The sequence below is a fragment of the Phodopus roborovskii genome, unplaced genomic scaffold (assembly GCF_943737965.1).
Source record: "Phodopus roborovskii unplaced genomic scaffold, PHOROB, whole genome shotgun sequence".
In the NCBI taxonomy this organism is placed as follows: Eukaryota; Metazoa; Chordata; class Mammalia; order Rodentia; family Cricetidae; genus Phodopus; species Phodopus roborovskii.
Window position 1 is genome coordinate 13305230 of NW_026126408.1, and position 26512 is coordinate 13331741.

General features: G+C 40.7%; 1 protein-coding gene across 1 annotated transcript in view; it reads right to left on the reverse strand.

Moving 5' to 3' along the window:
• The window catches only part of Rbks (ribokinase), an 82087-nt gene that overhangs the window by 40399 nt on the left and 15176 nt on the right, over positions 1-26512 (reverse strand). The window contains exons 2-5 of the mRNA XM_051181823.1: positions 18930-19062; positions 11764-11827; positions 10573-10635; positions 5458-5622 (exon numbers count right to left, since the gene is read on the reverse strand). Of these exons, the coding sequence (XP_051037780.1) occupies positions 5458-5622; positions 10573-10635; positions 11764-11827; positions 18930-19062 (425 nt within the window). The remainder of the gene's footprint in view (positions 1-5457; positions 5623-10572; positions 10636-11763; positions 11828-18929; positions 19063-26512) is intronic.

The window sequence follows — 26512 nt, forward strand, 5'->3', positions numbered from 1 at the left end:
TATAAATGTTTGTTTTCATTTAAATGGACTTGGTTATAAATGGTTAATGATCACAACCAATATCCTTTTAAAGGTAAAAAGGGAATTATGGTATAGATATGAATACTTTGTTTTGGAATGGATTTTCATTTATTGATACAAATTTAAGGTCAATTTTGTGATGTGTATATTCTCCTTTTGTTTAGGTATTGTGTTTATATAGCTCATTTAGAAATGTAATGTATAATGTAGTACAGATAATAGATAATTATCTATGATAGTCAAAGTTTAGAGTTAAGTTAGTTAGGTTTTTCAAGATACACAGAGATGTATTTGAGATAGATAAGCATTCTTCAAACCTTTCAAAGACCTATAGAATATGGCATTTAAAATGGTTTAGGGTTTTCGTGACAGTGAGACATAATTGCTCTTGGCAATACCACCTGCACCAGAAAGGAAGATGGACATTGAAGAAACTCGTTATGGAGTTTGCTTCCAATATGGCAAGACTAGCCATTTGGACAAGATACTGCTCTTGTCTGGACTGTTTGACTTTATGCTGTATAAACTGGACATGCAGGGCCCACAGAAAAGTGACTGCTGATTCAAGATGGACATTGCTACAGAGTTCCTGCTTCTTGGAAGAGTCTGCCAGACAGTCTGCAGGACACAGAGGAAAGTGACTGACAAACTGCCAACACAAGAAGACAGTTTAAAGTTTCCTGCTTTGCTGAAGAATCTGCCAGACACACTATGGCCTATGGGCTGCAGATGGAAGATTACAAAAGAACTTCGGGTGACCAGGCAGTGAGTTGTCTCTGTCATTTCTAGAGTTTATATACTATCCTTCTGTGGTCTTTGAAGGAGTTGGAGACAGATAGTTATGGTTATAGTTTTCCTTAGGATTAAAGATAAGTTACATTAGGACTTTAGACTCACAGAGATAGAATAGATGATGGAATATTTTCTTAAATTTTGATAAATGTTAATGGACTAAATAATGTTAACTGTGATTCTTATTTGATAACTGTTATGTGATATAGTCTTCTATGTTAAAGTTAAAACCCTTCTTTTTATTTAGACAGAAAACAGGAGATGATGGGAGAGGTCATTCTGTATGTGTTTTTCATACTGGTTAATGAATAAAGCACTGTTGGCCAATAGGAAAGGAATATAGGAGACAAGGAGGAAATAGGAAGTAGGAAGGAGGAGCCAAGATGGAGAGTCGGGAGAAAGCAGTATGCCAGCCGGCTCCCCGGTAAGAGAAATGCATAGATCAGCAGAAATGGGTTAATAATTAAGACAGAGCTAGCCGATAAGCAACTAGTACCTGGCCAACAGAATTATATCTAATAGAGTCTCTGTGTGTTAATTGGGGCTGGTGGCGGGATAAGACCAGGCCGCGGGCAGAAAAACCGTACTCCTTACACATCCTCACTGCTAAAATGCTTTAGAGTGCCTTTGCTTCTTGAGCAACAAAATCACTGAGTCTACATTCTGGATACTGTTACAATGTGTGGACTGTACTGTTCTGCTTTCTCAAGAGCTGAGATCCTCAACATCAGGACCATGTAGCAGTTTCTAAAGTGAGGTCTAGGGACAGCAACTCTTTATTGTGGAGCCTGAAATCTTGTTGTCTATTCTCATTAGAAGTGGGAGGTTGATTGGGCTATGTATTTAGCTCCCCTGAGTCTCAATCTGAGAGAACTATGTAGCTGAAGATAATGTTGAACTTTTGATCCTCCTGCCTCAGTTTCCCATGCATGCACTACCATGCCCTGCTTGTAGAGTTTCCTGGGATCAACTGTATTGAAAAGAACTTTGTGAATTATAAGTTGTAAACTATACATAAGCACAAAGTATTAGTACATCTAGTCTTATTAAGGAGTAGCTGCCTTTATCTTGGTTTGGCTCTCCACAGATTCAGTTATCCATGATCCATGTCAATGAGTCAAAAAATATTAAATGGGAAAATCTCAGACATTGCAGTTTCTCAGTTATAGATTTCACACCATTCCAAGCCATGTAGTCAAATCTCAGGCCAAGCTGATCCATCCCTCTGGGATGCCAATCATCCCATTGTTAGCCACATAGTCGGACTGTTCAGGTATAGAGGTGCTTGTGTTCAAGGAACCCTTTTTATTAACAGTAGTTCCAAAGCACAAGAGTCATGAGCTGAAATTCAAGTTTGTCAATATAGAGCCACACAGTGCTTTCTTGTGATAAAGTCCAAGTTCTTGACTAATGAGGCAGGAAAAATGTATGCAGAGGTTGCTAAGATCTTTGTGAAGAACAAATATACCCAAAAACTGGGAGGAAGGAAGATAAAGTAGTACAAGTTTTACATTGTACCATACTATGTGATGAGGGTGCAGTAAGATGCAAAAGGCATTAAAGTAGGTCAATGCTGTGGCAGGCATCCACCAGGCATTCTGGAATAATCTTCAGATTAGATGGGACTACCATGTAGGAAAGATCATGCAGAATTAATGTTCAGGCACACTGGACCATTGTAAAAATAGGAAGTAGAAAACTAAGCATGGTGATGAACCCTTGTAACCCTGCAATTGGAAGACAGAGGCAGGAAGATCAGAAATTCAAGGCTAACACAAGACCCTGTTTCAAAACAAAACATACAAACAAAAAGTTAAAGTAAGCTAGGTGGCTAGTTGCTTACCACCATCCACCCTCTTCTTGATGCCACAGGACCCTCAGCTTCTGAAAGGGAAGAGCTGAGTGGGAGGGGGCAGAGGAAACATTTCTGGCCCCCATCCAAATGACAGCCTGAGGTCAGGCAGCCTTTCCCTGTGGAAGGTTAGGGTCTCACCTGTGATGGCTGTACCTTCCTGTCCTCCACATGCTGGGCAGACAGCAGGGAACTAGAGGAGGCCATAGGAAACAGTGGTCTCTGAGAAGCAAGGATAGTAAGAAAGAGAACTAAGGTGAGAATTCACAGTTCAAAGACAGGAGGGCAGAGAGGCACATAGTATTCGCTTTACCTGCTTAGAATGAGCAGAAGGCATGGAACAGGTTTTGTTTTGTTTTGTTTTTGTTTTTGAGATGGGGTTTCATGTTAACCCAAGCTGGTCCTGAACTTGCTACACAGTTGAAGATGATTTGAACTTTAAAAAATATTTTCAAAAATCACATTTATTTATTTATTGTGTGCACGCATTGCACATGCATGCATTCCTACAACAGAGCAGACATGGGGGGTCAGAGGACAGCTGCCAGATATATATAGTTCTTTGCTTCTACTGTGTGGGTCCTGGAGATGGAACTCAGGCTTGGCCTAAGTGAGCCATCTCACCGACCTGCCTTGGAACTTCTGATCCTCCTGCCGCCAACCCCCAAGTTCTGGGTGACAGGTGTGCACTACCATACTCTTCATGTAGCACTGGGAGCCAGCTTAGATTTGTGCATGCTAGGAAGCACTCCACCAACTTGGCCACCTCCAGCTCCAGACACTGCTGGCCACAAGCATTGCACTCATCTGTGACACTCTGAGAAAATGGAACCAAATGAATTTTGGCTTTGAATTCTTTCCGACAGCTTTGAGTCCATTAAAAATACAGTAAATGTCAGTGAGAAGTTGCCACAGCATATTGTTTTGCCAAGAGAAAAATTTGTTAAATCAGTATAAACACTGTAAAATTCCCCACAAAATCATTTCACAGATTTAGTTTCCTCTAAGGAAGAAACTAGATTTATTTATTTATTGTGGGGGAGGGGTGTGTATGTATGCCATGGTACCCTGGTGGAGGTCAGATGACAGCTTGAAGGAGTTGGCTTTTCCTTCCATCATGTAGTTCCTGGGTATCAATCTCATGTTGCTAGGCTTATCAGCAAGTGTCTATACCCATTAAGTCATCTTGCCAGTCCATAGTGACTTATTTTCCACTTATTGTCATATAGAGCATGAAATGCTTTAGGAAAAAAATCATGTACGTAAGGCATACACACACACACACACACACACACACACACACACACACAGAGAGAGAGAGAGAGAGAGAGAGAGAGAGAGAGAGAGAGAGAGAGAGAGAGAGAGAGATGCACCATACACATATACTCTCTTCCCTATGGCCAAGTCACCCTGAAGGGACCTGATATCATCTGTAAATACTATACTATGGTTTTCATCTTCTTTATTTCACATCTTGCTGGGACGTTTTTATTAGGGAAAGTCATTGTAGCTCTCTATTTTATTCTTACTATAAATCACATAACTACTGCCACAGTATCAAACAGAGGCCAATATCGTAACAGCGGCTACTTTTTGTGTTGAGTAAATGGTGATACATCAAGGTATTATTCTATTCATTTTGAGACAGGGTCTGGCTCAGGCTGGCTTTCAACTCCCCATGTAGCCCAGGCTGACCTCAAGCACATGGTCTTCCTGCCCCTACCTCTTTAGTGCTGGGTTCTAGGTGTGCATCACTACAGTAAACTATTCCAATTCTAATGTAGAAAAAAAAAACTGGATAGGGAGAAGAAAATTGGGACTTATAAGCATGACACCATGGCATCATATCTTACTTCATTCTATTCATAGACCAAGTGTAGAGGATGCATTTCTATCTGTATTTTACAGACAGGTTCAGAAAAATTAGATAATTTTGCTAAGACCTCAAACCCAACAAGGGGTAGAAATGGGGTGCATTCTCTCCTAGGCAATGGAGGGAAACAAGAAACAAATCACCTGGATTAAAAAGATGTGCTCAGGCATCATTTATTGGGGGGTCAAGAGCAGAGGAAGAGAGAAACTCAGGCTTGCTAACCTCCAAGGTGGGCCTCATCATACAGCACTGACTAATTGGGTTCATTTGGACATTTTCAAAGTTGAAGTAGATCAAAAGAGCCAGGTAATAGACAACATAGCACCTCTTACATACAAATAATCTCTTGTATATTGAAAAGATGATAGAAATTTAGAAAAAGGAGAAATAATAAATCTTTATTTTTGTGTGTTTGTTTTGTTGAGTTGGGGGTCTCACTATGTAGCCCTGACTGTCCTGGAACTTTCTCTGTTGACCAGGCTGGCCTCAAACTCACAGAGATCTGCCTGCCTCTGCCTGACACCACTGCCTGGCTAAGAATGAATCTTTGAGTCCTATCCTGGAGATGAGCATCAGAATGCACTGGGCAGTGACAGGGGATCACTGGCAGTGGGAGACATCTTTTCACCTTGGCTGTTACCATGCTGCAATCTTCAGGCACTCCAGGTGCTCCTCGGGTCGTTTCTGCTAACCAGACTCCAGATTTTATATTCAGGGACATCGGATATGCTACTCATGTTGTTTTTACTCTATTTGTGAGTTTTTCTAACATTATCAAGAACTACAAGCCGGTGAATCTCACAGATGGAGGAATGAATATTTTACTACAAAGTAATGCTTTACTCAACTTGAAAGGTTAACTTTAATTAAGACAGTGATAAAAGCTCTTACAGAAGGAGTGACAAATCTGCAAAATTACCTCCATTGCTGTGGGCCATTGTCAGAGCTTCCAGAGAAGTTGCTGGGCTGATTTCGAGTTGGCAGATCATCACTTTGGCACTGCTAATGACACTGGCTGCCTTCTTCAAGTCTTCAGTACTCAAAAGCAGATTTGCTCCAGCCACTATGACGATGATATTCTGGCCTATAAAGAAATTCTACATATTTGTACCAAACCAGGCCAAACCAAGCCAAGCCAACTCAAGCAGAGATATGCCGCACCTTACAGCAGTCTTCTGAAAGCATTATACAGAATGTGTTAGAAGAATTAGTCTTAACATTTCCAGGACATTTGGGTTTAGCTATTGTGTTACAAATTTATTTTTTGGCAATATTTCCATGAGATTCATAATATTCTGATTATTTTTCTTTTTAAAGGAGATAGGATCTTGCTATGTTTTCCAGGCTGGCCTTGAGCATCTAGGCTCAAGAGCTCCTCCTGTCTCACCTTCCCCAGCACATGGGACTATGGGCACATACTACCATACCTGACTTACTATGAGAACTCAATTATTTTACATGTATTTATTTTGTGAGTGTGTGTGCATGTGTGTGGGTGTATACCATGGGCATGTGTGTGAATGCATGTATACCATGAGTATGCACATGCAGGTCATAGGATTCAGTTCTTTCTCCTACCACATGGGTTTCAGGAACGGAAATCATGTCTCCAGAGGTCTGCCTGCTGAGCTCTCTCTTCAGCCTGAAGCTTATTTTCCTTACTAATATTTTTATATACAAAGAATAATAGTTGAGAAATGACACACACCTATGTTTACAATTTCTTTTATGTGAAATGACTAATACATGCATATTGTAAAGATTGTGGATTCTATATGAGGATACTATATAGATGACTATAGGTAGGAATAACCCTGTGAATACTCAAAACAAATGCTCTATTGTATATAAGCAGTTCATGTATGTGCCATGTTCTTCCAAAAAATGACCCTGTTATTTTAGACACATTTTTTATATTTATAAAGACAGAAAATGTGAGATATGTAATCTCTACCTTTATTTGGCCTGTACTATACAGGCTTTGATATATTCTCAGCACCTGAAATCACTCTCTATAAGCACCCTTATAAGCACCCACACGGGAGGGGTGGTGATGTTCCTTATCTGCAGCTAAATGGTGTGTGTGTGTGTATGTGTGTGTGCATGTGCGTGCATGCATGAGTGTGCATATGTGTACATGAGTGTGAATAAGTATGTAAGTATGTACCCACACAGGAGGGGTGGTGATGCTCCTTATCTGCAGCTAAATGGTGTGTGTGTGTATGTGTGTGTGTGTGTGTGCATGCTTGTGCATATGTGTACATGAGTGTGAATGAGTATGTACCCATACAGGAGGGGGTGGTGATGCTCCATATCTACAGCTAACTGGTGTGTGTGTGTGTATGCGTGAGTGTGCATATGTGTACATGAGTGTGCATGAGTATGTGAGGAGGACAGAGGAAAACACAGATGTTGTTCTTCACTAGTAATATTTTAAAAACAATATTTTCTTTTGAGACAGAATCTTTCACTGGCCTGGAGTTTGTCAAGTAGTCTAAGGCAGTGAGCCAGTAAGCCCCGGGGATCTTCCTGTTTCTGCTACCTCAGGGTTGGGATTGCAAGTGTGTGCTCTCATGCCCAACTATTTTTTTTTTTTATTCTTTTTCTTCTTCAATATGGGTTCTGGTAGTTGAACTTAGGTCTCCCAAAGTACTGTGGTGATTGAACTATCTCTTGCATCTGGAAAGAGGTGTGGGATCCAGCATTGGAGTCACAATAGTACATGTGGCTTTGACACTTGAAATATTGCTAGTCTGAATTGAGATACACTTTGAGTAGAAAGTATACAGTGGTTTCAAATTTAGTGCAAAGAACAAGAAGTAACACATCTCACTATTTTAAATGTATGTTTATTTATTTATTTATTTATTTATTTGTGTGTGTGTTGGGGGTATGTGTGTGCTATAGCACATATGTGGGAGGTGCCTTTCTCCTTCTACCATGTGGGTCTAGGGAACCAATTCACATTGGCAGGCTTGGCAGCAGCCATCTCTCCAGCCCCACTAATTTTTTAAAAAACACACTAAAAAGTTTTAATTTGAAAATAAATTAAACCACATGTTGGAATGATAACATTTTGGACAAATTTGGTCAACATATACATTGTTTAAATTAAATTTACCTGTTTCCCTTTTTCTTTTAAAAACATGATTCCCAGACAATTTAAAAACTGCTGTGGCTTGCCCTTTATTTCCACTGGACAGCACAGCTTTAAAGGAATGGGTTGTAGCAGGCACTTTTTAGTGCTGCAGGCTGCTCGTGCAGATCTTGTATAGACATGACCTAAAATTACCTCTCCGCACAGAACAAATCCTAGCCTATCGTCTTACCACATGTGTGTTTGTTGGCTATGAGGAAAACTTAATAAAGTGGGGATGCTTCTGCACAAACTCAACCTCAGTCCTGGAAAAATGCAACAAGCCTAGTTGCTGAAAGAGTGCATCTCTCCTTGCTTTCCCAGCGATGACCTCATTCTCTCTGCTGGAGTCAACTGTAGCATAACGTAATACGCATTTCTAGACGGGCTTTCGAGGCTGAACGACAGGTCCAAGAACAATACTGTCCACAGACAAAGACACGTGGCTAGTTCAATTATACCTTAAATTTAACTTGCCAAAATAACACTCATCACTTTGTCTGCCACTCTTTCTCCTTAATTTAAAGAGGCTGATTATTCCCTTTCTCTTTATTTATTATTATTTGTAGACAGTCTCACTCTGTAGCTTAGGCTGGCCTTGAGCTCCTTGTTAGCCTCCTGTGTGAGCTTCTGAGTGCTGGGATAACACTGTGTTGCTATGTCCTGCACAGTCTATATCCTAGGATATTACCTTACTATAAACAGGCTTACCATTATAGGCATTATTATATAATGTTAAATTTTGCATTGAAAATGAAGACTTTGGTTCACAGGAAAGGAGGAAAAACTAAAGTCATTCCTAGAACACAACATGAGGTTTAAGATCAGAAATAACTGGCTTTTGACAAACCATTACTGACAACGTAGCTTACTGTGATAAATGCCCTTTCTATGGTCAGAATGAAAAAGTGCACTGTAAGGGGCTAGAGATGAGGCTCCAGTTGGTTGAGTGCTAGCTTAGTGTTTGGTCCTTAGCACTGCATGAACTGGGCATGGATGAACTGGGCGTGGTGGAACATGCTTGTGATCACAGAAACTGAAAGATGTAGGCAAGAGGATCAGAAGTTCAAGGCCATCCTGAAACTCATGACACCTAGTCTCAAAGCAAACAAACAAAAACCAATCAACCAAACAAACCCCCAAAGAAACAAACTGCCTGAAATTCCAGCTCTCAGAAGGCTGGACAGGATGTTACTGAGTTTAAAGCTAGCCTAGGCTACAAATAACTCCTCTTGCAAAAGCATATATGTAGTCAATATATTAAGTGGAAAATTATTAAGTAATATATGGAAATACTGAAGGAACAGTTCCTAAAAGGAAAAACAACATGTTTCAAATTGCATGCTTTTTTGGGGTAGCATGATAAAATTTCATGCCATCTGATTCTGTCTCATTTGGGATGTTGGTCATCTCTTTGTCCAAGATATCATGTAGACACTGCCTGTGTATTTACTACCTACCAGGAAGTCACTTAAATAGCTATCTTGATGATCTGATGGACTGTTTAGATACCGTAGTTTTTGTGTTCATTGTAATCTCTACACAGTAGCCTAATGCCACAGCAGAATGCCGTCATTTACCTCACTCGATCTCATGTGGGTGCCATGTTATCTCACATCATCATAAGAAAGCTAAGTGCACTACAATACGATCTTTTGAGATAGATTACATTGATACAACATTTATTATACTATAATGTTACAAATATTCTACTTTATTATTACTATTGTAAATCTCTTAAGTCTGTAATTTATAAATTAAACTTTATCATAGGGATATACATACAAGAATAAAAAGACATATAGAGAGATAAGGACTACTGGCAGTCTTAAAATATATTTATCTATGGCAGTAGTTCTCAAACTGTGGATCATAACCCCTTTGGATTTCATATTAGATATTTATATTATAATTAATAATAGTAGCAAAATTAGTTATGAAGTAGCAATAAAATAATTTTATGGTGGGGGTCACCACAAAATTGCAGCATTAGGAAGGTCGAGAACCACTGCTCTATGGATAAGAAAGAACCACTGCATGAATCAAAAACCTTGTAACAGACCCCAACACAGCCCACAATGCACTAGGTTCTATCCTACACACCCCGGAGCTGCCTAGTCTTTCCAAATATCAACCTTAATTTAAAATAAAAACTTGATGCAGATATTTTTATACTTATGACAGTTGGTAGATTATGAAATCTCAACTTTAAAGTCATTACTATTTTTTTTGTTTGTTTTTGTTTATTCGAGACTGGGTCTCACGCTCTGGCTGTCTTGGAACTCTCTATGTAGACCAGGCTGGGTACAAACTCACAGAGATCTGCCATCACGTCCAGCTATAGTTACTGTTCTTAAAGATAAATGTTTTAACTATGGTAAAGCCGTATGGTAGAATTGTGTATGCTGACTTTTGAGGTTTGATTGCTGCTTAAAGAGCAGACAAAATTGAGTACAATGATAAGTTAGAAGTAATTACTTGCTGCCATTTGCTCAACAAATAATCTATATATATGATTCATCAATCTTTGTTTTACACCCATTTACATTTATTTACTTAGTGGAAATGACAGGTAAGTACTTGACTGTTTTGAGACACACACATATCTGTTCTGAGCTCCTGAGGAGGATAAAGGGAACATGACAGGATATATATCATATGTGGAGGCATCTTCATATATGTTTCACATACATCAGATGGGGTCTTCTTCAAATGATCAAGTTGGGGAATAAAACTTAAGGGAGTGTTTTTATTTGGATTGGAAAAGCCGCTCCTCAGGTCGTGGAGCAGTGGGTGTGATGTGAGGACTGAAGGACTAGGGTGCAATTGTTGCTTCCAATCTAGTTCTGGGACAAGCTGTCTGTTCCAGGCAGTGACACTCGCATGTGAAGCACATACCTTCATCATTGACAATTATAGAAGCAGCTCCTGTTGCAGCATCTCTAGTTTGATATGTAAATTCTACAAGAAAACGAAAATTACAATCACATAATGCAGGCTGGCATGGATAATTTATTTGAGCAATTTCAATGTGACACTAATTCTTGGAAACACTTTTTAACCTTTAACCATCTGGAATGAGTTAAAAAATAAGTAATTAGTGCTAATTTATACCCATCACCTATACAATGAGGAAACCCAGCATCTTTACAGTTAGTGGATCTTTTGCATTAGCAATGACCCATCACACTACCCACACTTACTACTCCTTAAAATTATTCACAGTTGTATACATATGCATTTTTTTAGAACAACATATTCCTTTTCTTCACTGTAAAAAAACATGACAGACTCGAGATAAAAAAACAAAAGGTTAAACATCTAAAATGAACTTCTTTGATTTTCTTTATTTTCATAAGTTTTGTATTTCATCATGAACTGTGGTCTGGCATAGAAATAAATGCTCACCAGGCAGTCAGTCTCTGGTGGCAGCAGAGAGCCCTGAATTGGGGGCAGAGGACCTGTAGTCTAGTCCTGGCCATAGCCCCGATTATCTGGGTACTCTTGGAAAAACCCTAGAGCTTTCCTCCCTGGTCTTTCTTTTTCTTCTGTGGTTTTGTTTCAGCTTGTCAGCCCTGTGATGGCCTTCAACTGTATTATTCAATGACTTCTCTTTAAACATCCATTATGAATAAAGCACCTGTTTTTTTCCTTGTTATTTGCCTTATGACAATTGGATGAAGATCTGTAATCTCTTGGGCTTTCATTCCTGTCTGGAGGAAAGTGTCCCATAAATCTTTTCTGGCCACCAGGGCAGGACCTAATCATCATATTTGGCTTTCAGTTCTCCCCATAACAAGATTACAGAAGAAAGTTATACATAATATGCCAGGTATGGTGGTGGCACATGTCTGTGGTCTTTGTACTCAGGAGGCTGAGGCAGGAGGATTGCCTTGATATGAGGCCAGTTTAGGCTACATAGTGAATACCAGGTGAGCCAAGGTTATATACCAAGACCCTTTCTCAAAACAGTTAAATCAAACGAAAATAAAGTAAAATTCCTAAAGAAAGCTATAAACACTGGACTGGAGAGATGACTCAGCAGTTAAGAAACTTATAAACATTAATTTTAAAAAAATGAAAATTTACCTGTAGAAATATGGTTTTGTTTTAAGTTTTCTATGTAATCATTGCCAAAAGAATCTTTGCCAACCTGTACAGAAGAAATGATGAAGATTAGATCCTTTACATTTAGTAAAATGTTACAATGTAGATTTTAGAATATTTAGCATTTTAAAAGGGCATATCTGCATGGCACTTCATAAGCACCAAGTAATTAGCCTTAATGTAAGATACTAGATTTGATTTAAGCCCAAAGGATGTTCTGTTCTGTAACCTGTTTTACTTACATTTCACTCAGTGCATGAAACATGTATGTCTGTGTACCACCTGTGTGCCTGTTGCCCAAGGGGACCAGAAGAAGGCTGCAGATCTCTTGGGACAGGAGTTAGAAATGGTTGTCAGCTTCCCTGTTGGTGTTGGGAATTGAACTTGGGTTCCCTGAGAGAGTAGCCAGTGCTCTTACTCCTGGGCAGCTCGCTGGCCCAGTAATCAGTTTATTGAAGACAAATCAGCTCAAGAGTTGCATACATGGCACAGGTAATGCTATGCTTTGTTGTTGCTGTTTGGTTTTTTTGAGACAGGATTTCCTGGAGTTTTGGAGCCTGTCCTGGAATTTGCTCTGTAGATCAGCCTGGCTTCAAACTCACAAAGATCACTATTTCACAAAGTTCCGCCTGCCTCTGCCTCCCAAATGCTGAAATCAAAGGCGTGTGCCACAACTGCCCAGCTTGTTTTTTGAAATCTGTCTTTTATAATTCTTCACCTTCAAACCCTGTATGCATTCATCATTCATTTATATTTCTGGACTTTCTTTTTACAAAGGTGGATGGGAAAAGCCCACAGGGCCTCATCTTACACAAAAAACTATAGGCAACTAGGGAGAATGGGAGAAGCAGTCTTTCCCAGGGATGGTCAGCTCTGAAAACATACAAGAAACAGTATACAAATTAAGCAGACTGTATTTATGAATTTATATACACACATATACATGTATGTAACAACAATGAAAAAAGGTCACGAATTTCAGAGAGCAAGGCAGATTATGGGAAGGTTTAGAAGGAGGAAAGGCAATATAAGTATATTATAATATCAACAAATTAAAGAAATAGTTAAAATAAGCTTGAGATCTGCACACGACAGAGCATGCTGAGACCTCAGCAGGTGGAAGCAGGAGGAAGGACAAATTCAAGGACTTCCTGGGTTACCTACCAAGACCTACTTATCTTCCCTCCCTCCAGGGTTACAGAAGCAAACACTTCCTAATCCTGTTTCTTTGTTTCTGGCTCAAACCGAAGTTATTAGAAATTGCTAAGAAGTCACAGTAGACCCTTAGAAAGGGGTTTTGTTTGTCTCCTGCAACTGGGGGCTAAACGAACAAATGTACCCTGAAAATCACAGTGAATAATGCAATGGGCTCCTCACAAAGGAATCAGTTGATGGACCTAATAAAGACTATTACAAAAGAATATTGGGAGGCTTCTGTTTTCCACTCACACTTTGGCCATCAAATTGACAAGAAAAATTTAAATGTAAGCATCTTGGCCAGGAGGCAAATGGTGCATATGGGAGTCAGAGAACTTGGAGTCTTATTTCAGTGCTGCCATTATCAAGCTAATTAAAATTCTTTGCATTTTGCCTCAAATTGTTCCATCTGAGCCAGGCTGGAGGGGGGAACTGGTGTGAGTTCTCTGGTAGGCAGCAAACCAATGGTTCTCAATGTTGGCTGCACATTAACACACCCCAAAGAATGTTAAACATCCTGATGGTCTGGTCATACTCCTAGTTAAACCACCCTCTGCAGGTGGGGCTGCACCAGGAGGTGACTACAGGGTGTGGTCCAAGTGGAAGACCACTGGATTACAGGGCTGGGAGGGTACTTAGAGCCCCGTGTGTGCCAAAGAGATGGAAATGAGTGCTGAAGAAACGGTACAGTCCCGGGCTTGCTCTGTAGGCAGATTAGTGGAGATGGGGCAGCATGGCCTGCAGAATGTGTGTAGGTAACCAGGCTGGACAGTACAGCAGCAGGGATTTCTCTGGCTTGTGTTTGCTGAACCTTCTCAGTTTGTCACCCTTGGTTTTTCGTTTTTTTTTCTTTTTGTTTGTTTTTGTTTCTATTTTTCTAAAACTCATATTTGATCACAATAATTAGGTTTTATTTTATTTTTGGAGTTGTGATTGGGACCTTGTCACTGAATGCATTAGAACACAATGCACGTGCAATATGCTCATGTTTATTTCCGTGCCTTCACTTCTGAGAACTTAGGAGTCCATTCTTCTCTCCTCCACCTACTCAAACTGTACCTGTTTTTCAAGCACCAACTTACGTCTACCTTCCTTCTTTTGGCTCTCATTAATCCTCTCATTTCCAGAACTCCTACACAGCATTCCTGATCACTGCCATAATTCAATGCCATCTTACACAGTTTGCCACTCCATATTTGTCCATTGGGGCTCCCTAAAATTTGGAGATGCTAGCTTAACATATATTGGTCCTTTCCAAGGCCCTGAACGTGGCAGGGGTCTCATTAGTAATGCATCATCTCTGTTACTCTATAGTTCATTTTCTTGTACCTATCTTATTTATGAAGGGATGTGACCACTAGCACAGGAGTTTTCTGTTGTGGCTGTAGACAAGGCTTTGCAGGTCTCTTGTCTTGAAGGCACTCTTCTTGCAACTTCACATAATTTGAGGCGGTGTATCTGCAGCCTGTTGCAGATGAAAGCAGGCAGTCAAGGGCAGCTTTGACAAAGATTTAAGTCACAGGACCCAATAATCTTGCATAGAAAGGATCTTCTGGTTATGAAGGTGTTCTTGTACACTGCTGTTCAAACTCTTTTACATGGAGCCCCCCAATTACTGTTTATAACAATGTATAAAATACAAAAACTATGCACCAAAAGCAAAAAAAGGTATCATAAGATACACAGCTTCATTTATTACTGCTGTTAAATCCAGGTGCTGTAAAAATCTAGCATCAAGTTGTTATAAATCATTCTGTTTACTTCTGGTTTCTATACTGTCTAGACCAAGGACAAGTTGAGCATAGCACTGGCCTGAGGACAGGCTTTTGGGTTGCACTGTCCTAACCTACTATGCCCTTTGTCACTGCACTTCCTGTCTGGTCTTTCTGAAGGGAACCAGGTGCTCCCTGTGTTAGAAATGAGACAGTTTTACCTTTGTAGGAAGCAAAACCGTACAATTTCTTCAGCTCACCCTAGTGTGCTGGTTCCTGGGTTGGCCACTGGAGTCCGTATCTGCTTGTGGTTTCTTTACATCTGCACAGAAAGCAGCTCGGGCTCACACTGGGCCCCTGTACCATGAGTTTTTTTTTTTTTTTAAAAACATGGTTCTTGTCAGTGTTTGATGTTTTTTCTTTGTGGGTGTTTGTGTGTGTGAGGGTATACACATGTATGCGTGTTTGCACGTGTGTGTGTGTGTGTGTGTGTGTGTGTGTGTGCGTGCATGTGAAGGCCAGAGGTCAACTTCAGGTCATCCCTTTGGAACACTATCGATGTTGTTTGAGGCAGTGTCTCTTAATGGCCTGGAACTTTGCAATTTAGCTAGGCTAGCTGGCTAGTGAGCCCCTTGGCTCCTGCTGTCTTGGCCTTGGCCTCTCTAGTGCTGGGATGTACATCAGAATGCCTGTTGTTTTGTTTGTTTGTTTGTTTTGTTTTTCCTTGTTTTTAATAAACACAGGTTCTATGTATTGAGATGATCCCATGTCTGTCACACTGCACCATGTCTCAGTACTGCACAGGGTGTCCATATGCGGCTAGGGCAGCTTCACACTTGTACTGGTCCTTCTGCCTTAGCTTCCAGAGTGCTGGGATTGCAGGCATTCCACAGTGTTTGAAGCTTAGAAACAACTTCTTCCCCTTAACCATTTGGCTTCAATGGACTAGAAGTGGAGGAAATATTTACACAAATCAGGCAAAGTCTATGAGAGAGCTCCCGGCAGGCTCTTTGCCTTGGGATGAAGACTTTCATTTTCAAATTCACCATCTCCAGTTATCGCTGGACTCTTGCCTCAATACATGACTCAGCTGAACACCAAATACACGACTCTTTAGTGCTCAGAGACCTCACTATGTGATTGTTACTGTATGAATATGGATGTAACTCTTGCTTAGTGTTTTTGTCACAATTATCTTAACACATAATTCTCCTTCCTGGTCTTTCCTGTGCCACCAGTCTTTGAAGCACAGCCTAACATCTAGTGTGTTGTAACACAGTAGTACCTAAGTTAATGTCGCCTAGAGAACGACAGGGGTTTCTCTATCAGTTTTTCTTTTGTTCCATCTGTTCATTTTTGTCCTGGTTAATGTAATGATTTGGGTTTTGATTTGGAATTTGTCATCTTTAAAAAACTTCTATAAACAAGTGTGCTAATTTGCCTAACAAACATATACTGCCAGTTGTGTGTGCTACTGCACACCTGTAACCCCAGCCTTAGAGAGGGAAGGTAGGAATAGTTGTGGGATTTCTATACTATAGAGCAAGTTCAAGGCCAGCGTAGGCATAAAAAACCCTGTCTCACACAACCAAAAAGAAAACAACAACAACAACAATAACAACACAATACTGCACAGAGGAAAACTATAATGATAATGGATAACTTTCACTATAAAAGTATTAATCCCAGCACTTGGGAGGCATAGACTGGTAAATCTCTATGAGTTCAAGGCCAGCCTGGTCTACATAGTGAGTTCCAGGACAGTCAGGGCTACACAGAGAAATCCTGTCTTGAACCCTCCCCCCCCCCCAAAAAAAAAAAAGAATTCTAAGAGGCACACACCTATAATGCCAGCAGTCAGGAGACTGAGGCAGGATGGTTAGGGTTTGGAGGCTAATATGGGCTACAAAGAGAAACTCTTTATTAATCAATTAATGAAAAAGGTTTCATCCTAGGGCTGAAGTTCAGTTAGCATTTTTAAGACTATTCCTTCCTCAACACCAAAAAATAAAAAAATAAAATTAAGTAAGTAAATAAATAAAACAAGACTAAATACCATGCAGCTTTCTTAATAGAAGTATTTAAATAAATTCCCACCTCAGTGTCCCAAGGCACAAAACTAAAATTACCCTGGTGGGATTTGCTTGACACTGGTTTTCTTGTGTTCCACTGTGTACATGCCTAGACTAAATTATGTGGAGCAAACATGGGTTGACTAAAAGAGCATGGAAGATGTGCTCCGGTGTTGGCAGGAGCCACTGCACACAGACCAGAGTGAACCAGACAGCCCCTCTGCTTCAGCTGCCCTCCCACCTGGAGCACAGCTCCCTGCCTGCCCCTCTCACCTCTCCTCACATGCTGTCACAGTTCACTGCTCATGTTTAGTTCAACAACTCCAATATTTCTAATTTGTTTTTCTAGCTTTGCCTCAAATCCCGCAGACCTAAAATAAAACCAATCTCAAAATCCTAGCGTAGGATGAGATTCCAGGGCACATGGGATCTTGCCTTTCATGATAACACCAATAGTTTACACAAAGCTTCCAAGAGGGGAGGTGCTCTGTGTCTCTTACACTCCCAGGCCCAGGGAAACCCCTTGTCCCAGGACAGCCGCTTTGGATGCCTAGTTTCCCATATTAATTCTGTGTTCAACTTTTTCCAGCCAGGAAATCACAGGTTCTTCCCAGTTCCCAAGTCTCCCTTTGTGAGCATCACTGGGTCATTACCTACATCTCATCTAATCAAGGATGGCATAAGTCAGGTGTCAAGATTTTTGGGGGGAGGGGTCAGGCCTCTCTTGCGTGCCAGTATTTCTGTAATATAATTAGTTCTTGATTACCTGAATTGCTGTTTTATATCTCCAATCTTAACAACAGAAGGGTTCCTATTTGGAACTTTGTATTTCCTATGATGTTTCTGACCAAATAGCCACGAGAATGATATGTTGGTCATAAATCAGAAATCAAGCTACAGTCCATTAGAAGATGAAGGGATAATTGCCTAGCTTACACATCACTCAAAGGCTCCCATGGAGAGGAGAGCGCAATGTATAAGTGGAAATGACATTTCTGCAGACAGTTTTGTAAGATCAAGAGACAGCTTTTCTCAGGGTTTTGTGCTTTTCTTATTATCTGCTGTGCGCACTTAAACCCAACTTTCCCTGTCCTTAAACTCACATAATTTCAATTTCTTATAATAGCAATGTTACCACCTTCAATGACACAAAATATATAAAATTTGAAACTTCTGACAGCCAAATACAAGAATTTCCAAATTATTTCAACAGGATTACTGAATGTTACATAACCTTTCTTTATATCACTGAAAACAGGAAGTATGCCAAGGTATTTGTTATGTGTGGTCATTAAACCTACATCCCATCACATCATCCCACCCCCGTCTCGATATGGCAGTAGGAGATGGCTTAGTGATTAGTGGCTATGCTTCTAAGATCTGTGCTACTGCAGTGATGCTTGCTCGAAACAGAAAGGACTGTTTCTACAGGTGGACTGGGCATGCTCTGGTCATAAGCTCAGTGTATTCAGGGACTGCAGCATCATGTCATTTGAGCTGCTTCCCAGAGGATTCATCCAAACAAACTTTCAAAAGAATTAAAAATGGGCACTCAAACAAGTACATGTGTATGCAAGCATGGGCACAGGCTATTCTGAAATAGTCAGGGAGTGGAAGCAGTCCAGGCGTCTCACTGTACTCAGTGATGGAATGTGATACAATGGGTACCATTTGGCCATTATACAGGATGTAATGCTGACATTCTAGGAAATGGAGAAACCTCAAAAATAATGGAGGAAGCCAGAAGTAAAAGTCATATTATACAGTTCATATATGTAAAGTATTCAGAATAGATAGGTTCATAGAGACAGAATGTAGATTATAGAGGTCCCAGGGTTCCAGGTGGAGGAGGAAATGGGAAGAAATTGCTAGGACAAGAGATTTTCTTTTGGAATGATCATGTCCTGTAATAGGCTAGAGGTGGTAGTTGCAAAACATTGCAGCTTACTAAGTATTACTGAACTTAATATTTCTTTAGACAGGGCCTTACTGTGTAGCTCAGGCTGGCCCTGAACTTACAATTACTCTTCTGCTTCATGAGTGGCTGGTATCACAGGCCTGCACCACTTTTCCCAGTGAAGTGTTCATTATATAATGGTAAAGGATGAAGTTAACAATGAGCTTGAACCAGCCCCCACTTGGCCCCTCCCCTATGTTTCATACTTACCTTGCACACTATGGATGCCTTCGCTCCAAGCCGAGCAGCTTGAACACACTGGTTGGCACCTTTTCCTCCAAAGCCAATGAAAAACTTATGTCCGTGGATGGTTTCTCCAGTTTTTGGCAAGCGAGAAGTAAGACTATTATAATTTAAAGAGAAGAAAACAAAGCATGTTAGTAACTGCAATCAGCGTAGAGGCCTTAGAGCCCTGAAAAGGTGATCCACGGGTTCTGATGACTCTTAGGGAGGTTGAGTTGCCAGGAAGATGGCCTTTCCTTTCGGTTTGCATCACAACAGACAGAGCCTATCTCTTCCAGAGAATTCCTCTCTTCTATCCATAGCCAAATGACAGCTGGTGTCTGACTGCATTAGGATTATTCACGAGATAGTCCCCTGGCTCACACCACACCAGAGCTTTATTCCCAGTGGGGCTCAGCAGGCAGGGTGAAAGTAATGTGTATGGGCTTCTCTGGCTCTTTCAGCAGAAGGTATACCATGATTCTAGTCAAGTATAGGACCTAAGCAGGAGAGGGAAGCAGTAATTTCCTATATTAAAACAATCCTACTTGTTTACTTGAGGGTGGGATGAGAGAAGACTTTGATTCTCCAACCTCTGTACCATGTCATTTCATGTACTATGTCAAAAAGAGCACATACTTAAAACAATGGGGCCAGAAGTGCTAAGTTTAGGCTTTAACTTTTATTATGGAACATATCAATGATATAAGAGTAGACCTCCCTTACCCTATTCACTCATCACTCAGAATCAATTATTATCAACTCTTAGATGATCTTGCTCATGTTTCCACTGACATCTTAAGAAGCTAAACATAATCTTCACCATAATCCATAAGCAAGCATGGTCTTCACCATGAATAAGAAGCTAAACATAATCCTCCTCATAATGGTATGACCAATGGTGACAGTATTATCTGAGGCAAAAATTACATGACATCTGTTCCAGGTCAATATTTTCATGACTTTAAAGACAAGATTTGAGGACACAGCACTTCTGAAGGATGGAAAGAAATGACTGACTTCCAAATGGTAGGAGTTCCAAACAGGGACAAGCGAAATGAGACCTTGTTGCTTGGCCAAAAGGGGTCAAGGATGGCAGATGGGACCAAAGAAATGAGTTAACTTTATATAGGGAAGAAAAGTCGAGTAAACTCAATGGAAAATCAGCTGAGAATCTAGGCTGTTTTAGGTGATTATAGGTTTATGATATACCTGAAATATTTACCATATTATATTAGAATAAATAGAGTGACACAACAATGCCAATTCCTCCAGGCCACTAACAGCCTGTTTACAGTGGGATAACATGAATTAATGCCAAAATGCACAATTGTTTCAGTAAAGACCAAGATCAACCCGTGAGCCTCTTGATGTGCTTCTAAAACCATCAATAAATCAGTCGAGACTATTCCATTCCCCAGCACTGAACTGTCAAATATGGTTGAGATTCAAGAGACTCACCAATAATTTGAAAACATCCCACTCCTCCTCTTTTCAATGCTATTTTTATCTCGGATTCTACATACATTTATAGCACTGATGGAAAAAAATACATCTAAAAGGTTCACTTCTGAAAAAGGTACTCAATCAAGAGAAAAATGGTTTTAATGTAATGTTATTATCCTGTCATTTAATTTAACGATGACAGTGATGATGAGATTTTGATTTGCATCAGAAATCTTAAACATTTTAGGGTGCTGTTATGAGCGGCAGCGGTGAGTAATTCATGTGACGGAGTAATGATGTGAATTCTTGGCTTATTGACTCGGCCACAAGCACCTCTCGTAAAACCTTAAAAAGAAGAATATCTAACATGGCTAAAATAGGTCTAATGACTTCATTAGCAAGACTACAGCTTGGAGAAACTTAAGATTTCTATTCTAGTTATACTTAGATCTGGGTCATGGGTCACCGCTTTGACTCAAGTGTCTCTTTTACTCTCAGCTGTGGGAAATAATGAGATCTCTACTGCTAGGTTATTATGGGATGTTTATGTACAGAGGGGAGAGGGATGAGCCATGGCAGCAGCATGTATGTGCATGTATGTGGGAGCAGATGGTTAGTCATTTCTTTAAAAGATTAAGTTTTAATTTCCATATGCACCAATGTTTTGCCTGTATATGTCTGTGTACCCTGTACATGCAGTGCCTGTGGAGGCCGGAAGAGACATCAGATCTCCAGGGACTGGAGTTTCAAACAATTGTGTGCTGTCATGTGGGTGCTGGGAATTGAACCCTGGTCCTCTGGAAGAACAACCAGTGCTCTTAACCACAGAAACATCTCTCTAGCCTCCTTAGAGTCATTTCTCATATCAACACAAGGTGTAGATATTAGCATGTGTGGAATTAATTCACCAATCATTGAAACTTCATGTCTTTGGCATTTTCTTGTTTTCTTTGTTTTCCATCTTCCCTATGCCCTTAGCACTTTCTTTCTCCAGTTGTTAACGGTCCCTGTGTGGGGACAGAGTACAGGTCTGCTGTGTTCTTCACTGCACCCAAAGTGGCTGCCATTTAACAGAAGGGTAAGAGGTACTCACTTTGTCTCTTGTCTATGTCTCCTCTGTGCTGCATCCACTTTGCTTCTGAATTGGGGATGGAAATGGAAACTGGCGGCCATGGTTATACAACTGCCTAACAACAATCCCATGTGCTACCTTTTCTTGCCTACTATACTCCAAACTTTAGCAGGATTCTTTTCTTTCTTTTTCCCTACTCATCCCTCCTCCTCTTTAAGACAGTCTCACTTAGCCCAGGCTAGCTTTGAACTCATGCTGTGGCTGAGGCTGGCCTTGAACTCCTGGGCTTCCTGCCTCTATCTCCCAAGTGATAGTTACAGGTATATGCCTCCATGCCTCACTTAGGACCAGTCTTCCTTCCTCCTTCCCTTCCTTCCCCCTCCCTTCCTTTTATCTTACTTTTTAAAAAGATTTATTTTCACTTTTAAGTTTTATATATATTTGTAGGCTAATGCCCTCAAAGGCCAGAAGAGGCTATCAGATCCCCCAGAGCTGGAGTTACAGGTAGTTGAGAGCTGCCAGATTGAGTGTCAGGACAACCTCTGGCCTTCTGAAAGGGTAGCAAGTTTTCTCAGCCTCAGGCCATCTCTTCAGCCTCCACAATTCCTCTTTAAGCATGAATTTTAACTATAGAACACATAATTGCTTATTCATTCATGCACCAATTAAGTAAGCACCGATTTAGTGATTCTTGATGTACGGCAGTATCATTTTGCTGACAAGGGGATAAAGTCAAGCCTGATACAAGTGGTAGACAAGTGACATATTACGGATCAATAACCCTATGATCTGACAGAGCTTGGTGGGAGAGCACTTCCTTAGTATGTGTGAAGCCCTGGGTTCAATACCTAGAGCCTAAAAAACACTCACCATGCCTTTTAAAGACAAAAAGAATACTGCTTTCTCTTCAGACTGTATAAGACTTTCGCCTTTTAAAGAGAAAAAGATGTGTGCAGGTGTGCACTGCTAAAGACAAGTATGCATTCTGGGAAATGAATAGTTGTGTTGTTTGTCAAATATCAGCGTACACTAACCGAGATGGCTGTGTCATTAGATGATGGAGCATAGTATAAGACTACTATCACACACATGGTCCATGGTTGACAGCAACAGCTTCATGCACTATGTGACTGTCTAGACTGCATAGGAGAGAGCAAGACAATGACTTTGTAACAGGCACCCACAGAGAAGGGTGGGGAGCAAAAATTCTATGTTCCGCTTGTTTCTGGTTTCAGTACAGAGTTGAGTCCAAGGCCTCACATATGCTAGGCAAGTGTTCTTCAAGATTCATACTCAGTCCGAGGACATTATATACTCCAGGTAGCCCTTGAGTTTTCCTGCTTTCGCTGCTCAAGTAGCTGTGGGTATAGGCCTGTCCGTCGTGTTTTATGCTAGTACTTATGTACCTCAGTATTTCTGTATCATGGTGTACCACTTGTCACTACTTCAGATTCATTTGTCTTTTTTGGCTTATTTCCTTTTTTTTTTTTTTTTTTTTAATTCTTTTTTTTTTTTTTTTTTTTTTTATATTTATTTTTTTTTTTTTTTTTTTTTTGAGACAGAGTTTCTTTGTGTAGCTTTGGAGCCTGTCCTGAAACTTGCTCTGTAGACCAGGCTAACCTCAAACTCACAGAGATCTACTTGCCTCTGCCTCCAGAGTTTTGTGACTAAAGGCCTGCACCACCGCCTTATTTCCTAGCTTCCTAGTCTTTGTGGGTAGCAACTGGCTTCTTGTAGATACAGACAAATGGCACCTTGCAGGGGTCAGTTCTCTCTTTGCAGTATGTGGGTCCTGAGGATTGAATTCAGGGAGTCAGGGTTAGCACCTTTCCCAATGAGTTATCTCATACCCACCATTATCTTTGGGCTCTTCCTTCCCTGCTTTGATTCTCGTACCCCTGCCCTTGGTTTCTCTGTTGAGGGGGACCCTGCATGTATCCAGGCAGGGAAGCAAACTACAAAGGAGTGACAATTAAAACATGGTTCAGACTGACTTGGGGAGTCTGATGCCAAGCGGTTCATTGCCAGCATATTCATAGCACACGGTGGGTGAGGTCTGTGTCTATAGCACCTGGTGGGTGAGGTCTGTGTCTATAGCACACGGTGGGTGAGGCCTGCTCCCACAGATTGCAAAAAGGTCACCAGGTTGTCAACAATATGCCTTCTGGGACAGGAAACATAATTAATTCTTCCTATGAGGATATGTCCCTGTGTGATTAACACTCCTGGTTCCCTAGTGTTCTGTGGGTACAAGGACTTTTGTGCTCACCTTCCCCCTCCCCTATCATATTGCTGAATAGAGTATGTGTTGTTTTTGAGACAGGGTTACTCTGTGTAGCCCTGGCTGTCCTGGAACTCACTCTGTAGACTAGGTTGGCCTCGAACTCACAGAGATCCACCTGCCTCTGCTGCCCAGGTGCTGGAATTAAAGGGGTGTGCCACCACTGCCTGGCTGAGTGTGTTCTTAAACCTTTGTCTTGTTCTCTACTCCTATTTAATCCAGGATGAGATAGTTTACTGTGTAAAGAGAAAAGAGGAGAAACTTCAACATTTGTTACAAACGGAAGTATTCACGAACTATAAATCCTACTTTACTCTGAATTAGGCTTCCTAACTTTACCCTTCATTCATTCATCAGGAAGTTATGCTCAGATTTAAAATAGTATCTGTACAGTGTCCCTGGACACAGGATGTCTCCGGTGACTTTTCTTGTGATAAAAACAGCTGCTAGAAGTAACTTAGGGGTGATGGGAAGGGGCAGTCCACTATGGGAGGGGAGATTTGGTTGGCAGGACCAGGAAGCAGGGGAAAGGGGAACTGCAGCACACATAGCTGGCTTCTCCTTTTCTCTCTTTAGTCAGTTTAGGACTCCAGTCCATGGGATGGTGCAGCCTATATTCAGGGCGGGTCTACTTTCTTCAGTTAGTTAACCCTCCCTGGAGACACCCTCCAGAGGTGCACTAAACAAATGCCCTAGGGGTTTCTTAACAGAGTCAAGTTGATAATGGAGATAACTGCCTTAGAAGCATTATATGGCTCCCCTTAATCCCAACACAGGGTTTAGCAAAATGCCAAGGACAGACAAATTACAATGCTGGGAGTGGGGGAGAGGAGAGTAGGGGTGGGGTGGGGGGAGAGAAGACCAAGAGAAAGAGAAACAAGGTTGCTATCTTTTGAAAGTTAAAATACTAGAAACTTTAGATTGAAAGAGAAAACCCAACAGACAAAACCACGCATAAGACATATTTAAACTGAAGACAAATCCATAGCTTGCAAAATAATGCAGTTTTGAACTGGACAGAAAGAAACACACACGCACGCACGCACGCACGCACGCACGCAGGCACAGCCCTGCAGTGGTCCCTGCTAGAGAAGCCGCCTGGTTAGAGTATGGTGTTTGAGCAGGAGGCCTGACCCACTTACTCATTTCATTATCTTGACAGCTCTCCCCTCTTTGAACCAGCTTCTTCCCTTGCAAAACAGTTTAATAATACTTGTCAACTCCTGAAATGCCAGGGTTTTGTGCTCAGAGTGAATTCACTGACAGGTGTTACCAGAACAACTTATCAATTGCTTTGAACTTCTTGACAATGAGGTGGCTGTTTCAGGTTCTCAAGAGATTGCTTCAACCACAGGAAGGGTTGACCTGGTGATGGGGAGATGACAAGTCTTCCAACCAAGGAAGTCACAGTAATACCTGCTTTGGCAAAAATCAAGAAACACATTGCCTTTTGGCTTTTGCATTGACCCTTCCTTCTGGTTACAAGCTTTTAGCATATAATAAGGTTCTACGATAAAGAGACTGCATATTAGTTAATATCTAATTAAAATTCATACTAATTATTCCTACTGCCTGTATTTTTCAACCATTTCTGTTCTCCTCAGCATTTGTGTATGTCACATTTAAAAGGTTAAGTGTAATTTCAAAATCAAGTTGTCACTTGCAAAAACATGCTTGAACTTAGAGGGCATTATGTTAAGTGAAATAAGCCAGGAACAGAGTGATAAATACCACATGATCTCATTTATTTGTGGAACCTAAAAAAGTTGAACTCATAGGAGTAGAAAGGAAGTTACCAGAGGCCAGAGGGGGTGAGGCAGGAGAGGGAGCTTATTACAAAGCCACAAACTGGATAGGAATAACTGCCAGTATTCCATACATAATCTGGCAATGACAGTTGAAAAGTGATAAATCATATACTCTAAAATAGATGTTGAATGTTTTGCATCATAAAACAATAAATGTTTGAGATAACAGATATACTAATACCCCGATAACTACAAAATGAACACATATTGAAATATTACACTTTAATGCATAAATAGGTATGTTTGTGAATGATTTGACAATCAAATTAATAAAACGTATTTCTATCTTTGTAAAAATATCTCATCTACTAATTAAAATTGCATTCTACCAGGCATGGTGGCACACGACTTTAATCTCAACACTCAGAAGGCAGAGGCAGATCTCTGTGAGTTTGAGGCCAGCATGGTCTACATAGTGAGTTCCAGGACAGCCAGGGCTACACAGAGACATGTTCTTTTACCGCCACCTCCCAAAAATCACCAAAAGTGCATTCTTTCTAATCTAAACTTTAAGACATATATATGATTATTAAAGAAATAAAATATCAATTATGCTTTAAGTGGCTGACTGCTTTTGACAAGGATCTGTCTAACCCTTGTCTTTTCCAAACCAAGTTGTCATTTTGTCTTAAGATGTAGGTAGCTACCCTCATGTTCAGTAGACAGACTCCAGGCAGAGGGGGTTAGCCTTTTAGTGTCATGTTTTTATCTCAATTTATTTATTAGGTTATATGTGAAAAAGCTAGGTGCAGGAAGACAATAAAGATGATGTCTTAATTTGAAGTTTTAATTGCTGTGAAGAGACACTGACTCCGGTGACTCTTACCAAGAACATATTTAACTGCGGGAGCTCAGGGACATTTCAGAGGTTCAGTCCAAGACAGGGAGCATGGCAGTGCGCCAGCAGACATAGTGCTAGGGCTGAGAGTGCTGCCTCCTGCAGGGACAGGGTGTCAACTGACAG